General features: G+C 36.4%; 1 protein-coding gene and 1 long non-coding RNA gene across 4 annotated transcripts in view; one reads left to right on the top strand and one right to left on the bottom strand.

The window, feature by feature from the left end:
• Nucleotides 1-5,175: 5,175 nt before the first annotated feature.
• On the top strand, nucleotides 5,176-9,669 carry LOC125647736 (hemagglutinin/amebocyte aggregation factor-like). Of its 3 annotated transcripts, none has more exons than XM_048874532.2 (5): nucleotides 5,176-5,256; nucleotides 7,219-7,431; nucleotides 8,037-8,168; nucleotides 9,047-9,170; nucleotides 9,432-9,669. In XM_048874532.2, the coding sequence occupies exons 1-5, from the start codon at nucleotides 5,235-5,237 to the stop codon at nucleotides 9,592-9,594; spliced, it is 654 nt and encodes a 217-aa protein (XP_048730489.2). In that variant the 5' UTR covers nucleotides 5,176-5,234; the 3' UTR covers nucleotides 9,595-9,669. The 3 variants fall into 3 exon arrangements, with proteins under 3 accessions (XP_048730489.2, XP_055995942.1, XP_048730490.2); XM_048874533.2 differs by lacking the exon at nucleotides 5,176-5,256 and adding an exon at nucleotides 5,314-5,399; XM_056139967.1 differs by lacking the exon at nucleotides 9,047-9,170.
• A 2,974-nt stretch (nucleotides 9,670-12,643) lies between these two features.
• The window catches only part of LOC125648389 (uncharacterized), a 35,311-nt gene continuing 23,371 nt past the window's right edge, over nucleotides 12,644-24,583 (bottom strand). The window contains exons 3-4 of the long non-coding RNA XR_007360286.2: nucleotides 15,233-15,438; nucleotides 12,644-13,012 (exon numbers count right to left, since the gene is read on the bottom strand). This is a non-coding gene — a long non-coding RNA (uncharacterized LOC125648389). The remainder of the gene's footprint in view (nucleotides 13,013-15,232; nucleotides 15,439-24,583) is intronic.

The following is a 24,583-nucleotide window of genomic DNA, read 5'->3' on the forward strand; positions in this document are numbered from 1 at the left end:
AAATCGCGGTATCTTGTTTCGGAAAATGTACTAAACGATAAAGAAGCAATAATTTCTTCCACTCCCGGAGAAATAAATTACAAAGTCTTTTGATTTCTTGAATTACTTTATTGGGAGAACTTAATTTTTTCCAAAAAACCCTTAAAATTTGGGTCATTTTATTAATTTCACCTTTAAAAAATGATAGAAAATAGTACAAATGACTTAATAGGAGAAATATTTCAAGCCCCATAAAATCTGTAAAACCCAGGAGCTTCCGGGGGCTTCGCCCTGGACCCACTGCCTCATAAAGTGACGCCCCCCGTAACCGCAATTCCTGGATCCGCCCCTGATGCATACTTTAAACCCGTGCTTCTAGCCTCAGTCATAAGTTTGAATCGTATTATTGACGTTGAATCGTGTGGTTGACGTTGAATTTGAATCTTGTGGGGTTTCTGTTTTGTTTGTTATTTTTGTTGTTTGTTTGTTTTTGTTATTGCTGAACTTGTATGGTTTTTGCATAATTATAGTGGTGAGGATGACGTTGAATTTGAATTGTGTGGTTTACATTGAAGTCGAATCATATGCTTTTTTATGCTTCCCGAAAATCTTCGGGGAACATCTAGTCGCTGTCATGTCCGTTCGTCCTAGCTGCAATAATGTAGCCCTCTTCGATTTTTTTGGGGTGGGTGGGGCTACAACTCCTTAGGATATCCGTAATGGTGCAAATGCGGGAGTGATTTCCTCCTGCAACATTTTCGATCATTCTAAACATTTGCCGACTTTCTTTACGTAAATAAAATGATATTCTGTTTCTTAGTCAATATACAAATTTACAACCTGCAACTTACGATTTACGAGGCTCTATTCTACCGTTTTCAACAATTTCGATATATTCCAAATTCTCAATTCATATTTGTGCGCCATGTTTGATGTACGGAAGTTTCAATTTCCGATTGTCAAGTTATTTGCATATGCCATATAAGGTAGTATTTACATCAATGGACAAATACGGAGGAGAAAGCTATTTCGTCGTGATAAACTATTAAAAAGGTTTAGATTTAATATAAAGTTAAAAAACAAACAGCAGATAGTGTAAATTCTTTCTGCAACCAAATGATTCAGAGTGGCTCGAGTAACTACATTTTCGCGCATATTGTCAACGTTTAGGTTTTTCAGTAGATCCACCTACGAGATCTCGCGATAACAAGCATGGCGGAGCAGACGAAAAAATTTTCATGCTGCACATGATGTTTAATGAAAAACACCCTTATTAGACATGCCCGAGCACAAAGTTTGGGAGCTTATTATCGGTTATTCATAAAATCATTTTGCACCATTACGGAGATCCTATGGAATTGTAGCCCTATCCCGAAAACGTCAGAATAAAAAAATCGGATTGGGCTACATTATTGCAGCTAGTTCGTCCGAGCTCATCTCTTCCAAACTTTTCATCAGAAATTGATTTAATTTTTTTTTTATATAAAAGCTCCCATCTCCTAAACCTATCATAATTGATCAAAAATATTCCTTGGGACAGGGAACTTTTGGACCAAGGTAATTTTGGAAAGGTCAAGGTCACTCATAACATATACCCTGTATAAGGAAAAAGTTCCTTATTTACAGTTTTTGAACAGGCATTGATCATATATCTCACCAACTCGTAACAGGCAAATGGCTATTAGACAAAGATCACCCAAGGTTATTTTGGAAAAGGTCAAGGTCACTCAGAACATAATACTTTGTATATGGATAAACCTTCATTTCAACAATAATTCCTTCATTTCAACAATAATTCCTTCATTTCAATAATAATTCATCCGGTGGGGATCCGGGTTAGAATAGGTCCTCAGTACCCCTTGCTTATCGTAAGCGGGGACTAAATGGGGCGGTAATTCCACAGGCACTTGTTTCTGTAAATAACTTGCGACCTCTTTATACTAATAATGACACAAGGTACCTAGCTTCAAATGACACCGAATGGCATCCCCCGAGAATGTCGGCCTTTTGAGCTTCCAGGGAATATGCGATGCGAATGTATTTATTACCGTTCTATTGTACAATCATTCAACTAAAAAACCATGTATGACATGTATGACATGACTGCATTCATTGCCTCTTATCGTCGAAATCTGCAACAAAACATGGGTCTACAGCTCGATTTGTACTGATACCGCGCAGAATACGTGCACGATTTTGACTGGCTAGCACGGTCTTCTAAAATTACGTTTGGAATTCTTTTGAGTTATTTATAGAAAGATGAAGAATCAGAGATGAATTTAAAATAACAGGCAAAAGGATGGTTTTAATAGTGACCATTGACCACAATTGATCTTATTTTATATTATTTAGTTACTAACGTTAGGGGGGAAATGCTACAAAAAATAAAGGGGGCTCCACCCCCCCCACCCCCCCCCACCCCCTACAACTACCCCCCCCCCCCCCATTCTGTTATTTATTTATTATTTTTTTTGCGGTGACAACTTCCCCAAAATGTGTGGATTCCTTGACTGTCTCATCTCAATTTCGATTAATGTAGTCGTTTCACGCTTTTTATAAGCTTTAAGAGATTGGCCTTCTACTGGACTGGTATACTAAAATATACTTATTATAAACAGTATAAGGCTTTCAATAAGTGTGTTCACGATTACATAAATTTCGAAGAAATAATCACCGCCCAAAAATCAAAATGGGGGCTAATGGTGTCCGTAATTCAGTTGCGAGTGAATTTTTCCTTGTCGGCACAGATTCGTAAAATTAGGTATGCGGGGGAGGGGGGCGCCAGAGAAGTTGGAAGTTACACATGGCTTGTTTAAATTTCCTGACAGGCAATAATAAAAATATAATAGTCATGATAAAGATCTTCAGAACCTAGTGTGTGTGTGTGTGGGGGGGGGGGGGGGGGGGGGTCGCAATATATCTTCATTTGCATATATGCAAATAACAGGCAATGTTCATTGTCAATTAATTAAGATGGTGGGCCAGTCCCTTCCGAAAAACATTGTTAGGGTTTCTTAAGACTTCAATGTAAAAACAGGTACTCGTCACATCAATAATACTACAAAGTCAATAACACATCACTAAAAACTTTCCTTGCTCTATTTTGCATACTTCCAAATAATCTTTGATCTGTATTTTCACTGACTTTCCATAAATCTGCAGGCATGAAACATGCAATTGGCAGAAATGTTTTTCATAAGTTGTGTTTACAGTAAGTCATAATTTCATGAAATGATTCCGACACGAAAATATTTTTTAAATCTCCACTCGGGAAGTCTTAGCTTCTATCTTCTGACGACATGTAAAATCCCAAAACGTACGAACAGCTTTGGGTTTTTTTTCCCAGTAACTAAAAATAGCGTACAGCGTCTTCAATTCAAAATTCTTATTTTGTTAACAAAGCAATATTTTCAAGATTTTTTTTGTTCATAAAAATCATATCAATTTATTGTGATGATAAAACAATGAGACTTTATTTTTCAACACAACGAATCTGTGCGGTACCACTTCGTGGTATAAAACGGAAAATCGAGCTGTAGACCCATGTTTTGTTGTAGTTTTCGGCGATAATAGGCAATGAATGCAGTCATGCCAACATGGTTCTTTAGTTGAATGATTATACAAGAGAACGGTAATAAGTACATTTACATAAGATATTCCCTGGAAGCTCAAAAGTCCGACATTCTCAGGAGGCCATTCGGTGTCATTTGAAGCTAGGTACCTTGTATTATTATTAGTATACAGAGGTCATAAGTTATTTACAGAAACAAGTGCCTGTGGGTCATTCGGATGAAACCGCAAAAACCGAAGTCACAGCAGGTGTGGCACAATAAAGATCCCTCCCTGCTCACAGGTCGTAAGCGCCGTGCATAGGCCTAAATTTTGCAGCCCATCACCGGCAATGGTGACGTCTCCATATCAGTGAAACATTGTCGAGAGGAGCTTTAAACAATATACAATCAATCAATCAACAATAATTCAACAGTTATTGATCTTTTGGACCAAGGTCTCTCAAGGTAATTTTGTTAAAGTCAAAGTCACCCAACATATACCTTGCATATAATTTTAAAAACCTCCATTTCGACAGTATTTCAACAGTAATTAATCATTGCGCAGTTCATTCGTCATATGAAGAAGTTCATTGGTTAAATGCAGTTCAGGGAACATCCATCAGTTTTACTGATATTCTTAAGCTTGTGTTGAATTTCAGTCCTGTGGTTGACGTTGAATTTGAATCCTGTGGTTGACGCTGAATTTTGATTGATTGATTTAATATTGTTGAACGTCCCTCTCGAGAATCTTTCGCTCATATGGAGATGTCACCACTGCCGGTGAAGGGATGCAAAATTTAGACCTGTGCTCGGCGCTTACGGCCTTTGAACAGGGAGGGATCTTTATCGTGCAACACCTGTTGTGACACGGGACCTCGGTTTTTGCGGTCTTATCCGAAGGATCGCCCCCATTTAGTAGTCTCTTACGACAAGCAAGGTGTGCTAAGGACCAGTTCTAACCTGGATCCCCAAGGGATTTTTTGAATAGTGTAGTTGGTGGTTGACGGTGAATTTTGAATCCTGTGGTTGATGCTTAATTTGAATCGTGCCGTTGACGTTGAATTTGCATCGTGCGGTTGACGTTTAATTAGAATCCTGTGATTGATGTTGAATTTTTGAATCCCGAATTTTGAAAGTCAACAATTTCATGGCAACGCGAAAGCATGGACGGCCTGCAGGCTGTTAGCGGGACACATTCAGCGATAAAAGACAGTCAGACGGAAACAGGTAGATAGAACCACTTTGAGCAATATTTCATGTTTAATATGAAATCGCAATTCAGGACGACTACATGTGTTCATACTGTAAACGAAACGCTCATCTCACATGGTGTTTCTAATAATATTTTTCTCGCGTACTTCCCCACATCCACCATAAATGTCATTTAAAATACCCATATTTGTTAAAAAATTGTCTAATCGTATTATTTTTCATTGTTTATCATACTGACAAAATTTTGGTCTGGTTTTTAACATCGAACAAACTACTGTTTAATACGGCACATATACCTTTAAGATAAAAAGTCTTCCTCGTGCATTTTCGCGTGTATTGAAATGTGTCAAGTAACCAAATGGCAGATGACCGTAGCAGATTCGTTTTCAAAGCAGACATATCTCCAACATTAATTTGATATTACATTCACCGCTCTGATAAGTCGTTTGTCTACTGCACTGGACAGATGATTAAGCTCTCTGTATATACAGCATGAAAAGAACGACTGTCACAGGTATAGATATTATCTATCTCTTAAAACAACTGACATTATTCAGATTTCAGGGATACTTCAATTATAAATGGTGGACAATTTTGTTTTTGCATGACACTTTGATTTCATATTTTCTTGCACGCTTTATACGACTTCGATGCTAGGTATGTTGGTATAATTATATTTCTATGTGGAACTATTATTATTTTTCCGTTTGGACAATTTTACCACCTACGTACCTTATCAAAGAAGAGCGTACATTAATGTTAAATATTTCTAAAACATTTTTGAATTGTTTTATTCATAATTGTTAATAAAAAGAATTACAGTCTTATCATGAAAAATACAGGTAACGTTAAGGCAGAGGTAAATCATAGACCACTACTAAGTACAACTCATCGAACATTCTTAGGAAGACTTCATCGATCTTTGACTTATGACTTCAGTACAACGCATCGAACACTCTTAGGTACACTTCATCGATCTTTAACTTAATACTTCAGTACAACTCATCGAACACTCTTGGGAAGATTTAATCGATCTTTGACTAATGACTCCAGTACAACTCATCGAACACTCTTAGGTACACTTCATTGATCTCTGGCTTAGGTACAACTCGTAGACCACTAAAGTTGTATGTCAAGAACATAGGCGTATATAAAAGGTAGATGCATCGATGAAAATGCACAGCTAATCTAAAATATTTTTTAGCATTGTATGAATGATGAAATGAATGGAATTTTACTCCTATTCTAATGTCAGAAAGCATTTCATTCTAATGAGTGAAAACGTGAAGATTAAAAACAGTGATCAATGTAATAAATCATATCAAGAATACAATAGTATGATTAGTGCTAACACGGGTCCTGTACACACCAGAGGCGGGATCAGGTGCACGTGCCAAGGAAGAGTGAGCATCACGTGTAGACCGGCCACACCCGTCTTGACCCCAATATCTTGATCAGGTAAACGGAGTTATCTGTAGTCAAAATCATTAAGTATATCTCCTTATAGGAGTTATGAGATTGATCACTGTTCGCTATCTTCACCTTTTCATGTAGAGAACGCCCTAACAACTGGTATGAAACACGCGAGATAGCATTCGACCCAATGACAGATTGTATCTGTCAATCAGATCGTTATAACGACCATAGAAAATGCGAAATGCTGACTTTATACGAGACTGTTAACCCCTCTGTAACATCAACTTATTTGTCAGTAGCCTGCCTTGATTTAAATTCTTAACATAGAAAGAACAAGATCTTGCGTATTGAATCAGTTGAGAGACAAACAACATGCAAGTTGGCGATGGGGAAGCTGATGTCATCCCGTTTGTCATAAAGTTGAATTGTTAGTTTGCCTTAACACCTATGCTCAATTTATCCAAGTATGAAGAATATGTGGAAGACTCTGTAGTGATTTTAATTTAAATTCACTGGGATATATCGAATCGAAATATAAATGAAAATGATTATTGTTAATAGATAAAACGTCGTCGAGATATCTAAATGTTGAGTTGAAGGCCACTGCAAGAGATTTTTTATTCACATGTAGAAGCTTCTGAACTGTTCTAATTCGTTAGAATATAAAAACAGTTCAGCTAATAAAAGCGCACAATTCGTGCGCATGGGTCTTCCAACAGACTGTTGGAAGACCTGATCACCAATGACTACGAAGATATTGTCAATGAGGAACTTCAGTCATCGACCACTAACTACTTTTATAGAACTCATACACAACAATTATAGGCTTGAGTACAACTCTTAAACCACTCCCAAATGGCTTTTAAACTGATGTCTCACAAACCAAAAACTTATGACTTTAATTCTAATCGACCTCTAATTGATGACGTAGATATAACTCAATGACCACTAACTAATAACTTCAATACATTTCATTGAAAGGCTTCTCCTGTCGTGGAATTCATTTAATACCAACACTATTTTGTGCTGGACAGCTGCAGAAGTCGATTTTATATTGTAGCAATCATTTTCCCTCTGGTTCTGTTGTTGGAAGGCTGCATCTCTTACTGGTCTTGGGTGAACGATTATGACCAAACCTTTCACTTTCAATGTCCTAAGGACCAGTACCTAACAGGGTTAGAGAGTGTATTCAGTAAATCTCACAACGACCGGAAGTTCAATCTCCGCTGTACCCCCAGCTCCTCTCTACTACATTCCTCCTGTGCATGGACAGGTATAATCATTTTCACTTTATGCACAGAAACAACATGCGAGTGCAGATAAAAAGATAATGAACAGCGATCAATATGATAATTCGTATAAAGAATACAACATTAAGATTGGGACAAACACATGCCCCTGGACACACCAACGGTGGGACGGGGTGCCTAGAAGGCGTTAGCATATCCAATTGACCGGTCACACCTACCATAAGCCCTATAACTTGATCAGTTAAACAGACTAATCCGTACATAAAATTAGCATACAAAGAACGGGTTAACAATTGGCATAAAACACATCAGACAGCATTCCCCCTAATGACTGGCTGTATTTTTAGATTAAATCTCCGAAACTAGTAAAAGTTCTACACATAGCGGTATACTCACAGGAGCATACTTCTTCTGAATCTTGATTTTGATACAAAAGTGAAAGGTCACCAATTTGAACCTTACAGCGGTTTGTTATTAGCTAAAGGCAGGGCTTATTTGTGATAGGTTCCGAAAGCTGTAATATCTAAAATAACACTGCTTAGTTTCAAAACCAGCGACATTTCGTTATAATTTAGCATAAGCGAGTACATATATGTTTATGATCCACTAATTTTTTTGGGGGGTACAGATTACGTGAATGTGATGGATGAACCTTTGGTGTTCCAATGTCCCGCTGGTGGAATTGTCAACGGAATAGGAAGCTCTCATGACGATGCTTACGAAGATAGGAAGTTTGAATTTCGATGTTGTAATATTTCGCGTGAGTAGACATCTATTATGTCATTACGTTCTTCTAGTTTCTGAAGGCTCGTCTGCATTTTCCAATTGCAAGTCTGTTTAAGTCTAGCTAGACGTCTATGTCTTTAACTGTCTGTTTCTCTGTCTGTCCGTCCGTTTGTCTCTTTCGTCGCTGTTCGTTTATTTTTCACATTTTATTCTTTTCCACACCCCAGAAAAAAAATCAACGAAACTTATTTCGTTGAGAAAATTCAAATGTGATTAATCTAAGACTTCTCTCAACACACATCCTTAGAGATAATTAGACAATGATAAATATACAATGTACATTTTAGGGTAGAGTCATATCGACAAATTCAAGATCAGATATTAAAACAGATCCGTGATAGGTCACTCGTGTAAAGCAAAAACCAAATTATGAAACCATGATGCAGCAATGTAACCCTGAATTACATCCTTTGATAGTTTTTTCTAGACAGGTTTGTGAACACAATATACAAACACCCCCATACAATGTATATTGAGCACCCCAGTATAATGAAAACGTGTCCTACACAAGATTGGTCCTTAATAGTTTTATATAGGAATTTATTGAGGAAAACCTTGAGAACAAGCTTTCAATTTGACACAAAAATATATAGAAATTTTGTAACTTTGTTTTGTGTTAACTCACCTTCCAAGGACCAGAATGACATGCCAAGAAATTGACGAAAGTTTTCATTTGAATTTTTGTTTCCAAATCTGCATATATTTACATTCTAACGACTCCACTTTGAATCAAAACTTTCTCTACAAATGTACCGTAGATGTATAATTATTATAGTATATAGATCAGCAGAGTGATCAAAGAACGGGGATTACATACCCTACCGTTAAGGTTTTATATTTTATCCTACACAGTGACGTGCGTGTATAACTGTAAATACACGGGGTGGCTGAATGGATTAGAAGGACACCTTAATTACGTGGTTCCGCCAAACCAGTTCATTAGAGGAATTGTTAGCTTTCACAATAACGCACATGAGTAAGCCCTTGGTGTATGTGTGAGTGCATGTGTATGATAAACTTGTTACCCACAGTCTTATCACGTTAAATAGAGAAGTTATATACTATAATTGTGTGTGTTCGCTAAATGGAAACATTCACAAACTTCAAACTTTATTTTGCAAAAATTTGGAAATTGTTTAGCCTAAAAGTTTGTATCACACGAATGTAGTATAATTTTCGGGATTCTTTGTTGGGTTTTTCTTTTCTTTTTGTTTGTTTGTTTACATCTATATTTTAGGGACAGGAGGTTTGATCTTGAGGTGTGTTCCCTCAGCTATGATTGCCGTCATAGTCTTACTACACCACCCTCCACAACCACCTCCACAACAACAACAGGGAAACATCACCTTTTCCCGATAGTAACCGGAAACGCTCCAAACCCGGTACCCATCCTAGGGTAGGAGACCACCAACAATAAACTGCGCTCCTTATGATGCATGTAAATCTTCCTTTAGATTAAACAACACTATTGTGTATCACGTGTGATAGTATGATAACAAACAAATATCAAACCCCGCTACATTCAGGGGTTCAACAGTCAAGTTTAAAATCAGCATTTTGTAAATTCTGTGGTCGTTAGTTTGCTGATACAACATGTCATTGAGTCAAATGCTGTCTGACGTATTCCATACAAATTGTTATGCCGTTCTTTACACACTGATTTTGAGTACGCATTACTACGTTTACAAGATCAAGATATAGGGCTCACGGCGGGATTGACCAGTCAAAAGGGGATGCTTACTCCTCCTAGGCACCTGACCCCACCTGTGGTATGGCCAGGGGTCTGTATTTGCCCAGCTCTTTATTTCGTATATTCCTCATAGGAGTTTTGAGATTGATCATTGTTCGTTATCTTTGCCTTTCCTTACTATCTTCCTCAGGTGAACGGAGTAATTCGCAGTCAAAGTTAGTAAACATGTTGATGATGCAACGTGTGTATCTTTCAAATTCGAAGAACGGAGTGGGTTTTAAATTTTGGGATCAATCATGAAAGGGGCATGAACACAATTTGAACTGAAATTTTTCAAATTCTATTTTTTCATTTATTTGTTTGCATTGCTTAACTAAAGTATTTCTAATGGTCAACCAAAATTTGAACATAAGTTTTTTAGTTACATGCAAGATACAAGTCTTTGTTATGTAAACAAGGCTCGTGCCATGTCTTTGTTTACATATATACATGTATTGCTGAATAGAAAATAGCATGTTTAAAACAAAATGAGATGTGCTAAACACTAGAATATATCTAATTATATTCAGAATTAACTCGTAAATTGAAAAATCTACTTAAAACGAACTTTTATTAGTATATATAACCTACGTAAACAAAAACATGACACGAGCCTTGTTTACATAACAGAGAATTGTGGGCACTTTATATCTCATGTACCTTGACAACTGACATTCAATTTTTTGTTGACCATTAGAAATACCTTAGTTAAGCATTCTAAGCATTAAAAATGGAAAAATAAAATTTGAAAATTTTCAGCTCAAATCGTTCCCTTTAAATACTATCAGGTCATAGGCTACGTTTGTGTCAAGTATAACTTCTAAAGTCTCTTTATCACAGCGGTGTCGCCTATATACAAGTAGAGCGAAAGACATAGAATGGTCATTAACAGGCATAGTGATATCTACCAGCTGAATTTCATTTGCAGTGGATATTATTCAGAACTCAAGTTGATATCAGTATGCTCAGGAGTGAACATGAGAAGATTCTTCAAAATTCGAAGCTTTATCCCCCATAGATGATCTATATATAGCCCTGAGAAATAGCATACTTCTGTATGCTAGCTTTAAATCCCCGCCCTAACAACATATTTCCTGACCCAGGAGCCATGATTTTCACAAGTGTGGTAAAGACTTCTCTCTTCGTAGCATTATGTACTTAAGTTTTATTGTTTGATGTCTAGTAGTAAAATTGTGTTATAAAGAAATAATGCATTTTTCTCTATGTGAGTAACAACGTCCTACCCTAGCACCAGAACCCCTGGATCGGGGAGAATGAGTTTCACATTTCTTGTCAAGGCTTCTTTTTCTCTTTATGTACTCAGTACTTTTGTTTGATGTCCAGTATTTTTGTTTGATGTCCGGGAGTTAAGAAGTTACTGTACTTTCAGATTGGAACTTTAATGCCCGTCCTCGCACCAGAACCCCTAACTCAACAGCCATGGATTTAACAATTTTGGTACAGACTATACACAGTTTGTGTGCGTGATGCCCCTGAGTAAAGCATGCGATTTTTACAAATTACATTATTTTTTAAAAGATTTTAAACCCCCAAACAGGGATGATGTTATAGAATTTACAATTTCAGTTTTCCTAACCCCTAAAATATGTCATACAAAATTTCATGAAAATGGTAATTTTCTTACAGGAAACAAGTTGACTATTTTTTTTAAAAAACCCCCAAAAAACAACAACAAAAAAACAGACGACCATTCCCTATGAATAATCGTAGTGACCTAGAATATAATTCAAATACCACTGATTGTTTTCTGACAAACTTTAGAAAATATATCATTAAATCTGTCCTTTGAGGAAACACTTTTTATTTTGGAGATATTTTTTTTTACATGTAGCATCCACAAGCCAAATTTTGAATTTACAATCTAGACTAACACTTATTTCCATAGTGATACACTGCGTAACATAATTTAACGTCAAATCTCTTGTAGACGATGTATCTATAGCTTTGCTTTCGTAATATTTACTGTGATCATTTCTATTCATTTCTCAATTCTGAATTTAAATAACGATATAACACTCGCTAAATATCGATCATGATAACGAGTCTTCCTCATCATACTTGGCTTAGATCAATTTCAACTATGTCGTTCATATAATTCAATTGTTTATTTGTCAGATTAGAATAAGTCTGCGTCACGTCATCGTCGTGTATTTCTTCAAAATTCAGTACAAGACATAAATGTTAAAAGGGGAGTTAACAAACACTCAACAGTGCTCAATTTGTAAAATCCTATAAATAAACAAGACGGCAAACACGGACCTCCAGAAACTAGATCAGTAAACCATAACTGTAGAAGACCCGTCTCCAATATTAACCAGGACGCCTTCAATATTGACAAGGACGTCTCCAATATTGACCAGGACGTCATGTGCACATGTCAGTACTAGATAAACCCTCCAAGATAATTTAGTAGAGCATGGAGGACTGATAAACACTGGTAGATAGGATACGAATAACTTAGCTTTCCCTTCCCGCGAAGTTATATTGAATGATGTCAGAAGTTTAGTGTGAAATTCTGATTCCAAATTTAATTGAAACATCGGGGGGGGGGGGGGGGGGGGACCAGTTACTTTTAGCATTATGTTCATACAAACATTATACTGGTGAAAAGTAGCCATGTAATATATGTTATAGTCAGGGTTTCTTTCAACTTGTAAACAAATAGATATTAAACATGAAACATCAAATAAAGACACAACATGCATTCACAGTGTTTATTTGTTGTATTGGATACATGACCGAAAAGAGTTCAACTACGCCATACATGTGTGTGGAAGAATATGAGAACATGTGTTTAATTATTTTTGAGATTCATTTCTACAGACGGCAAATAGGGTATAAAAAAAACTGGTACCGGTGAATTATTGAACAGATTATTAAGAGCTGAATTGTGTCAGGTTTCAGAGTAAAAACAAACAATTTGGTAAGTGTTTTAAGCATTCAGTTGGTGATCTAATTCATCTACATCATGTCCATATCAGGTTTAAAGATAAGGGTAGAAATCTTCATCGTTGTATCCATGGAAACCTTGGTATCTTTTGTTCCAGCTCCCTCGTTTCGCCGCACATCTGAAAGAAACAAGATGAAATAGCTTTCAGTGAAATTCCACAAACCTTTCTATGTATGGCGCTCGAAGTCGTTGTTTAAAAGACTTCTACCATGACCCGGGATCTCCGTTTTAAAGGTCATATCCGAAAAACCCGTGAGGTTTATTCATGATACCGGGTGCTTCGCAAGGGGACAGTCAGTTTCTATATTCAAACTTCATAGGTTTGACAGAGCGCCGGGATCGAGAATCGGACACCCCCCTCCCCTCGTAGTGAGGCCAGCTCCCTCACCACTAGCCTTCTGCAACCGGTGGAATAACGAAATACAGGATCTCTAAAGACACAAAGGCAGATGATTTTTTTTTTTTCAAAATTGACAAGACAGATATTTACAGTGAAGCACGAGTACCCAGGGGTAAGATGAAAGAGGTTTAATTGTATTTCACTGACAGTCATTTCACATACTTCCCCCAACAGAAATTAATGCACTGGTTTCTAGTTTTGAAAATACACGAGGACGTGAACTGAGTTGATTTACGCCAGCATACTTCATGCAGCGTTTCCAGCTGTTAAAATAGTCGTACAATAGTTGTAACAATTTTATTTGCCAATACAACCTGCCATTGGGTAAAATGCTATCTGAAATGTTTCATATCATTTAAGATCGTTCTGAATTTTTACCACGGATTACATTTTACCCGATTGTAATAAAGGGCACACGGCGGGTGTGACCGGTCGAAAGGGGATGCTTACTCCTCCTAGGCACCTGATCCCACCTCTGGTATATATATGGGAATGCTTACCTGATCCCACCTCTGGTATATATATGGGAATGCTTACCTGATCCCACCTCTGGTATATATATGGGAATGCTTACCTGATCCCACCTCTGGTATATATATGGGAATGCTTACCTGATCCCACCTCTGGTATATATATGGGAATGCTTACCTGATCCCACCTCTGGTATATATATGGGAATGCTTACCTGATCCCACCTCTGGTATATATATGGGAATGCTTACCTGATCCCATCTCTGGTATGTCCAGGGGTTCGTGTCGCCCTACTCTTGGTTTTGTATTCTTTATAGGAATTATGAGATTAATCGCCGTTCGTTATCTTCACCTTTTCATTTATCAAGATTCACAAGCACATTGTTCACATCCAGATATCGGAGTCAAAATATTGGAAATATATATATTATATCTTAAACATTGCATATATATATATATATATATATATATATATATATATATATATATATATCTTGGGACCAGAAACCACTCCTTAACCATGGGACATGAACTCCAAAGCCAGTATCTCATTATAATAATGCAAAGAGGTTTTTTTTCTCTGCTGGATGCCCAGAAATATAGATGTTTAATGAAATATAATGCATTTTCAATATACATGTATGATAATCTTTTCCCAACCTGGGCTTCAAATCGGGTTCCATGGATTTCAGAAAATTGTTAGAGCGAAGCTCAATATTATCATTACAATGTATACAGTTTGACTGTTAGATGTCAAGAAATAAAAACAATTTCTAAACAATGCATTTTCAATATATGATCAACTTAGCCACACCTATGGCCTGAACCCAGGACAAGAGAATATTTACAATTTTCATAAAAAAGAACATAAAGTGAATAAAATTTCCTAAATCGTACTGTATTTTCAACATATAATTCTAGGGCCTAAACCCGGAAGGTCATCAATTTCATATTGCTTATTATAACCTCTGTTTAATGCCATGCAGTAGAGAAGATTTCAATGCGAAAGTCAAACGTACATGATAAATTCCGCATCACCCTGGTACCCAAACCCTGCGGTCATTTTCTCAGAATAATTATTTTCTTAGTGTCCAGAAGTAAAGACAATTTTCTAAGATATAATGCATTCTCAATCTGTGACCAACTTAGCTTTCCCCTAGGGCATAAACCCTGAACCCAGTGGTCATGAATTTCCACAGTTTTGGTAGTCTGTGATTCAAGTGACCCAAAAAGAAAACATGCGCCAAAAGAGTGAAACAAAGATGATAAAGGGAAAAAAATCTCAATTAATTAAATAATCAAAATACATGTATATATATATTTTTTTAAAAATTCAAATAGTTTCCTCGCTTTTTAAGGGCAGATTTTTAAGACGGTGCAATTTACATGCGTCCATGGAGTATAATCCCACGGAAGGTACAACCCAGTACAGACTGGACTAAGCGTTGATATGGTATCGTTACTTACGGCGGTGCCGATATTCCACAGGAAAGAGAGCAGTCTGTATACTTATAACAGCAGTCTCCCTCACTCCGTCGCTTACAGGTAAACAGGGCCTTCATGCAATTGTATGTACACTTTCTGACAGATTCAGGTTTGGCGTAAACTTCTGGCAGCACGACGAACGTCATGATAAGAGCCAAGGAGAGGACTGTGAACGCAATGCCCGACATCTGCAAAAGAAGTAAAGTTTCATGAGAACGGAGTTTTTCAAAGAATTCATTAACGAGATCATAAATGTTAAAGGACCCATTCATGAGAACGGGGATTCTAAACAAGCCATTCAATTGACTAAAAAATCGTTGCAACAATGCACTTGGGATGTTAGAGAGAACACGTCACGACACGTTTCTCATAATGTTTGTCACTCAGTAGTAAAATTTCGTGGAGAGTACACTTCAGAAAACACGTCGATTCAATATAGTCTTCAAATGTGGCATAACACCCAGTTTATGTCTCTCATTGTCTTTCTAAACCCGAGAAAAGAAGAATAAAATTCTGCATGCGTAATCGTGCAAAACTTAACATGTGACGTTTGGAAGCGACCACGTGGCTTTGTATAATTTTACGTTGCTCAAAGGGGGGGGGGGGGGGGGGGGGAGATGAAAAGTAGAAAATGTTAAGGGGGATATTTTAACCTGCGACAAGACAGTTTGACAGATTCTGACAAAAGTGATAGACCTGTAATTATTGGGTTTTGAGTACCGGTATCTGATGACGTGGCAATTGTAGACAATACGATGCGCTTCATATGTTTATGGGATCAGAAAATCGCGTGTGTTTAATCCTAGACAACACAACAAAATGAGGACTCTAAGGCAATAGCCTCCATTAATCGTATACCTACCTATTATTATTTTTTAATTTCATTTCTTGATTGATTGAATATTGTTTTACGTCCCTCTCGAGAATATTTCAATTATATGGATACGTCACCACTGCCGGTGAAGGGCTACAAAATTTAGGCCTATGCTCGGCGCTTATGACCATCAGCATAGAGGGATCTTTATCGTGCCACACCTGCTGCGACACGGGACCTCGGTTTTTGCGGTCTCATCCGAAGGACCCCCCCCCCCCCCCATTTAGTCGCCTCTTACGTCAAGCAAGGGGGTACTGAGGACCTATTCTTACCCGGATCCCCATTCCCCATTTCTTGAAGCACAGAGGACCGGGTTGTTCTATATATAACGAGATGGGGAATTTGACGCGAGAAGTTATCATGAGTATAAGTCATAACTACATATTCAAAAACTATTTCTAAAAATAAAGAGTCGGTGCTTCGTAATCAGAAAATGAATGTACCCGTATTCAAAGTCAATGGTAATAATAAATATGAACCACTAGTATTTGAGAAACTCTTAAGGAGATATGTGTATCCGTACAATGACAGGTCCCTTTGAAAAAGATTTTTGTTTCAATCTTTTTTTCGAAATACGAAAGAGTACATGTATATATGATCACTTTAACGTACCATGTGTTGCTGTTGAACTATAAACAGTTTTATTCAAAGTACCAATCCATTAATATTATCCCTTTGACACAAATTGCTGTTTTTATTTGCCGTATGTTTTTTTTTTCTTTACAAAAACATATCTCCTAAATATGTTAACTCAGAACACCTTTCCACATGCAATTTCCGAAGAAAATTTGACGGCAAAGTCAAATTTGGCCGCAACCTCTTGACAACTACCAAGACTATTTTACAAGCATATGGGGTTTTCGTTGAATATAACATATATGATATAAAGCATTTAGAAACCTTCACGGTTTTATATCGAAGCTTATTTTCCCTGCAATCAGTTCTTCACCGTAGTTCATTTTGGCAGATTAAGGTTTTGTTAAGATTTGATAATACTCCATTGCCGTTATTTAAGTAGCTTTCATCGACAAAGAAAAAAGAATAGATTATATGTAGAATATATCTAATTACATGTATTGAATAGCTACTTGCATTTTTGCTATTTGCATTTTTAACGTAAACATAAATGATTGGTTTTTCTTCTTTGTTTATATTAGTCCCTTGTAAGTCATGCACATGAAATAGCTTTCAAAGACAGAATAATATCAAAACCGATATATTTACATTTCCAATGGTTTTGCTTTTGATATCTTTTCAAATTGTAATGATAACAATTTCCTCATGAATGCTTTACAGTTGTAAACAATGTGCAGTTGTAAACAATCTTGATGAATTTATATAGTTCGACTATTCCAACGGCTGGGAAATCAATAGAAAATGTAAATATAAGAAATAGATTTGAAATACATAAGGGTATGAACTGTAAAGCTTCACACCGGCTAACACGCTTCATGAAGTATTCTGGTACATGTAGTTCAAATTTGCAGGTAATTCAAATTCTGCTATGTTTAATTCAGGAGCCCAGGGGTTAGGTGAGACCACAATTGGGGATACAAATTTTATATGGGAGTATACAGGAAATCAATAAAAACAAATTATCTTCAAGACCACCAGGGTAATACTATATCATATCAAAAATGCAAACGTTCCTAATTTGTGTGGACTCAAGTTCTGTTTTTTGGTTGGGTTTTTTTGGTATTGAGGCATCCGCATGTTGTGCGAATTCAAGTGCGGTTATTATATGACCCAATAAGTCTAGGTTGGGACCACAGTATGGGGTCAAATTTTGTCATGGGAATAACCATTTAAAAAACTTTTAAAGATACAACAGCTGAACGACAGCAGAGCCAAGGTGACTCAGGTAGGCGATGTGTCCTATGGGCCTCCTACTCCTGCGGCCCACAGAGACGCCATTTTTATGAATGTCATATCAGTGATCGTAATAGATTAACCTTATGATCGTTAAAAAATACAGGAGGTGGAAGTTCTGTCTACCACCATTCAGCATATTCCTATTAACAAACAGATGATACTTTAATTTCTCTGTGATGGAAACATGATTATTTTTAACTTATTGGTCATCTCATTATTTCAACAGCCATGTACAACAGGCGTGAGACCCATCCATAAAACATTAAAAGGCAGGGTAACATGCGAGATTAACCAACAATGAAAACTTTCATTATACAACAATAGTACTAATTACACATAAAAGATATAAAAATAAAATACATTTAGCATTTACTCTTTGAAATGCAATAAAAAAAAACAGCAAAGATCTGCTTCCTAACGTGTCACGGGGGGTGCTAATTTGTCACATTATCCGTTCAAAACCAAAAAGCATTAGAGAGAAATGCACAGTCCATTTACTAATGAAAAATATATAGGGTTTGTATGCATAATTGATTACATTTAGCACGAATGTCAGCACTTAAAGATATACCCAGATGAAAACGTGAGAGTTGATTCTGACGTCAGATAATGCCAATGGTGTCTAAACAGCCAAAGACGCGAGATTCCTCCCTGAAGTGCAACACATGGTCGTGTTTTCAAGACCTCATTTCGTCGCCATTTGTAAACCCTTCAGGGAACATCGTTTCTTCGGCTTACTCAATTTTTCAGCGGTTATGTATTCTACAGGATTAATTCACGATCAAAGTGTGTAAAAGGCTTTTAGAAGTGTGTATCACACACCTTTTGGGACTTTACAAAATTTCACCTAGTGTTGACGATCGCCTCTATGACATTTAAACCCCTGAAATGACTTAATAATTATTTTGTACATAATTACTTTCAAGCAGATTAATTAGTGTTTAAAGTTATTAACTTTCCCTTAATTACATGCTTGAAAATATTTGCATGTAAAAAAAAAAAACAGTAAGAAGATTATTTAGAAAGTAAATATAGTGTGGTACGCATAAATCATCCGGAACACCTCGGCCTTTCACCGAAAACACGGTGTTTGTCGGTGAAAAACCGGAGGTATTTCTAATGACGCATAAATTATTGTCTGTTAGACGTCTATAAATAGCCCCACGCGCGTCAGGGGAATCCCAACATGATGTATTAACTCGGATGCAACTGTCTAATTTTAAGGCTGAAAGAGCATAAAACAACAAATTACTAAGAGGTATTTGATATTTTTATTTCTATTAAACTTATAGCACGGTACTGTTGTAACAAAAATACACAACTTAACACAGATAAGACCACTGATGATTTGAAAGTTTGAACTGCACACATGACTGTCACTTGAAATGGTCGAGTGACGGTTGTTAGTAAACACCGATTTAAATTCAAGTAATTCTGGTTCAAACACGTTAAATAATGTATGACATGTCCTACAGTCCCATAAAGACGTACGTGCGATGATTTAAGAGCGGTTTTACAAGGTGAAAAAAAATTCGGACCATACATCTTTAAGCAAAGTTTTACTTTATTTTGATGAAGAACACTCTGGATTTATCAATTTTCTTAGATTTGTCAGAAACTAACATTTCGTTGATAGGTAATTTTGTAGGAAATTTACTCTAGCTCCTTGATTAACAGAAATTATGCTTCGCTCATTTTATTTTCTGGCCGGACGTAACTAACGGGCTAGACCGCTCGACCATCTAGGCAAGTCAAAATGACGATGGAATTCTCGCCATTTTGTCACACGCTACACGGTAACTTTCGTGAGAGCGTGGCGAGAATTCCATCGCCATCGAAAGCAAGATTTTCGACTTGCCTCGGTGGTCAAAAGGTCTAGCGCGCTGGCCACATGCTGCTAGCAGATTTGGTTCCGGAGGTCGTGAGTTGAACCCCGGGAATGGGCGGAAGTGGGTATCTGCAGGTCGTAGTTGAACCACGGGTTGGGGCGGAAGTGGGTATCCAGATGTTTTCTGTAAGCCGTGTTGTCCGATGCTCTCTCTCTCTCTCTCTCTCTCTCTCTCTCTCTCTCTCTCTCTCTATATATATATATATATATATATATATACATATATATAAGTGTACATACCGACGAGGTGGTCTTAAGGTAGAGCGTTCACCCCACATGTGGAAAGTCGGGGTTCGAATCCCGGCCGTGACAGACCTAAGTAGTTAAAACAGGAAACTCCTGCGCAGGCGTATCATATCGTTGTAAATAATGAAGCGCGGAGTCCGCTAAATGAATGGATCATATTCAGTTAATATTCTGCTATCTCAATTTTTCTTCCTTCGTTGTTCAAACGTATGGTCTATTCTTTTAAGACTGGTGTCATTTACCTTAGACATCTATAAATAGTCCCATGCGCATGAGGGGAATTCCCACATGATGTATATAACTCATATGAAGCTGTCTAAATTTAGGCTAGAAAGATTGTAAAACAATGAATTACTAAGAGATATTTGATACTTTTATTTCTCCTAAACTTATGACACGGTACTGTTGTAACAAGATATATAGACCTCCTATAATCGTACCTCTGGAAGTCTGAAGTGGACCGTGACTGTCACTTGATTTACATTCTGAATATGCATGATTTAATTGTTTTTACAAGGTGGACAAAATTTGTTGAAATTCGGACCATACAACTTTATATATTTCTTCACTTTGGGCAGGTTTGTTTATATGAGAGTTCATTGCTATTTCATTGTTTTATATAAAAGCTATTTCAAATACAATGTGTATCTTGTATGACGTCAAATAACTATATCATTTCCATTCTCAATGACCGTGTAGCGTGTGACAGCGTGGCAAGAATTCCATCGTCATTTGACTTGCCTAGATGGTGGAGCGGTCTAGCGCGCTTTTCACATACTGCTAGGAGATTTGGTTCCGCGGATCGTGAGTTCAACCCCGAGTGGGGGCGGTGATGGGTATGAAATTAAAATAAAGTGAATTTTCTTGCGTTATATAAAGCACTAAAATGACCAATGATACAAAAATAATATGTAATTGTCAAATTTTTGGAATCCGCCCTTCTTTAGGACGACAGAATATTTAATAGAAATGAAAAGTGAATAAATACAATATGCATGCAAACTAGCAATAAAACTAAGCTACAAAACCTGAGAACAAACAGAACGTCTATTATCACCACATATCCAGATAATGAACTTATTAATGAAGGATATAGACGACATTTTACAGATTGGAATTTCTTCCTTTTCACGATATGATCCTTACCCCCCCCCCCCCCCTTCGGAGCATGTTCCATGAATTTCACAATTTTGTCAGAAGCCTTTATGTTCAATATAAATATACACTTAGTTTGTTTCCTAGACGGCCTGGTGTAGAGATATTTTTAAGTATTTTATGTATTTTACTTTGTAACCCATAAAGCTTACCATGGAATCTGAACTCCTAACCGAGGGGTCACGAATCCCACAACATTAGTACTTCATTAGTAATTCATGTGCTCAATATGATTATTCATACGTAGATATTTAATGCATTTTCATTATACGATCCGCATATCCCTGTGCTGAAGACTAAATAAGTTTCATTATATGATCCGTATGCCTGAATCCCCGACACAGGGGTCGTGAATTTCATAATTCTAATAAAGGCTATACATGTAACTAAGCACATACTTTTTAAACCAAATATTCGGAAGTAAAGACTAAAGACAAAAATGTAAACTAGTTTGTATAACTAATTGTGCAATCCTGTATAAATAACGGATATTGTTATAAAAATTCTAAAACACTGAGGTTTCCGTCCTGTTCCTAGGGCTTCATAAGGGCAGGGACCATAAAATTTACAATTGTTATTCCCCTTTCTATAACATGTTTTCTAAAGCAAATCTAGTGGAAAAGTGGTCATGCATTTCATGTTTAAAAGTAAACAGCGGATTGGCACGAAAAGCAAAAGGTCACCTGATAAAATTCTTAATAACTGACATCAAATTACAAGAAATGGTTGAAACTGGTCAAGAATGTTGCCATGGTATTGTTACACGAAAATGAAAGTAGAAGAAAAATCAAATCTAAAAGATTTCAAATTTTTCAGGGTGAAACTAGACTTTATCACACTTAAATCTTTTAAAACTTTTCTGTGTGGTTGAGTGAGATGTAGTAATACACATTCCCTTACTGATCGATTCAATGCTATCAAATCAATTAGTCTATCAGTCTGCTCCTGTTTTTGCGGTTAAGTCCTACACAGTCATTTGGAAGTAGTTACCGGTTCATGTTTAATGCAAAGTAACAATTTCGTCCATTACCTAATCATATTCAATAAAGATCAGATGTTACAAATTCATTTAAGGTGGTGAAAGAAACTTGATAAAAAGTATCAATAAAATAAAATATTATTGGCTAAATACGAATGTTTGATGGATTCAGATTTCGTTACTATGGATAAAATCCACTTCTTTCTGGATATCATCGGTATCAAAGTCAATGTGATAACCATCAGATATTTGCTGCAACTGTCATCAGAACCATTTAGAACATAAGATATGTGTCCATTTCTCTCTATCAGTTCCATGTTATTAAATCGCGACCGCCACAAATAAAACGGCTAAAACAGCAAATATTCCGTAAAGTTATTAACACAACAAAATATATTATGTGCTGATTTTGTTATTTGCTAATGTCTGGATGTCTCATTAAGTAGGGCATTTTTTATAGACTAGCTATACCACTGATCTCTCTGTCCCAGAAGAATGGGGTTGCCATTGTTTTGACAGAATATTAATCGGTGTGTGGGAAAAATCGCATTTAGCTACAATCTCTTGGGGGATTTCATATCGCAAAAAAACATTCTTTATAAAAAAAAAATTCACTTCTGTAGGTATTTTATACATTGTAGTGGAAAAGGAAAGTCGCATTGAAGTTCTAAATTTGGGCAAACCCAAGAAATGTTAAAATTCAAAATACATTTACTCTTTGTCTTTTAAAACTTGGTCAATATCGCTTCTGCACTCCGATAGTCTTGGCGCTGAGTGAAGATTAATTGTTGATGCGTTTCGGACATGAAATGGACTTTTAAATTAAAAGAACTTCTTACTTTCGTGTCGTGATGGAATGGCCATTATTCGAACGTTCAAGTTCTAGCAGAGCTTTTATCTCGGAGTCTTTTGCGAGTTTATTAATGTAAAAACGAATGCCTGGTCAATTTGGTTTTCTCGAATCTATAATCAAACTCATTTCGGTCAAGTTTCCATTAGATTTTGAATTGTTTTAGTATCTAAATCTTTACAACACTTGGTGTGCTTTAGATTAGATCACATGTTTACATCACGTTTGGGTGATTTTATTTTTGTCCACAGCTTTCGTTACCGTGCGGACTAATTGCATTCTGTCTCTCGTTCCGTCCGCTCCTCTCTCAGTCCATCAGTCCACGTTATGAACGTTTATCTATTGTAAGTTTACCTCCGCCCAGTAAATTTCAAAATATCACTACATTACACTAACACTTACTTCTACTTTGCATTTGCATATGGATTTAGATTTTTTGGACTTTATATTTTCCTTGTATATTTTCATTCAATTTTTCCTTGCATCACAGCAAAATCCACGAACTGTGTTTTCTGATACCTTTGTTGTTTATTAATCAAAAGGAAATACTGCTTATAGACATAGTATACAATGTAATAAATCTAAAATCATGTAAAGGTCAAGACAGAATAGAAATTGTGCTTATACATTGGTATATATTTCTAATTTCAAAGGAATTCTTAATAAATTTACTCAAGTTACATAATTCCTTTACATTCTGTGTCGATAAAAGTTGAATGAATTTAAAGACAGAGGGTCTGATATAATAATACTTTTTCAAACATTTGATTATTAAATGACTGTAATAGGTACACTTAAAGAAATAAATGAAACTCATCTTCTACATCTAAGGTACATAAAGGACATAAACGTCTTTTTAAAGGAACATTTTTGTATCTACCGGTTTCAATAATAAACCAATAAGACGATAATCTTAACTTACATATAAACTTTTTATACTGCATAGATCTATCCTATTTACATGCTCAGAAATGCGAGGTCTGTCTAGAAGAAATAAAAGCCGTGCATTTAGCAGATGACCAAAACTTATCTGAATTCTGCAAACGCCACGCACAAGCAGAGACAATCCCCTGGTTTCACATATTGACGTCAATGACTGTGATTCCAAATTTTCAAAAAATAAATAATCTTTTAACATATTTTCTAATAGACGTTAAGCAAAGATCCAAGATGACAGAAGATTGGCGTACACAATCATCGAAATTATTCAATTCTCAAGCACTGAAATACCGTGAACGGTAAGCTCAATGAAGAAACCACGTAAAACGCGTCACCGTTTCTTTTCTTGACGAGATTTACTTTCGGAATACCAAGTGAGTCGGGTTTTTGTATGTATGAAATTTTCAATGCTTTTATAAAACCAAACATACTCAAATTCATCCATTTATTTATATATTTTTTTCTTTAAAACATTCATTCACGTCTGAAACTTCAAATCATACTTACGTTTAGCGCTGCTTATTTCCAAA

The sequence above is a fragment of the Ostrea edulis genome, chromosome 6 (genome assembly GCF_947568905.1).
Source record: "Ostrea edulis chromosome 6, xbOstEdul1.1, whole genome shotgun sequence".
NCBI classification, from domain to species: Eukaryota; Metazoa; Mollusca; class Bivalvia; order Ostreida; family Ostreidae; genus Ostrea; species Ostrea edulis.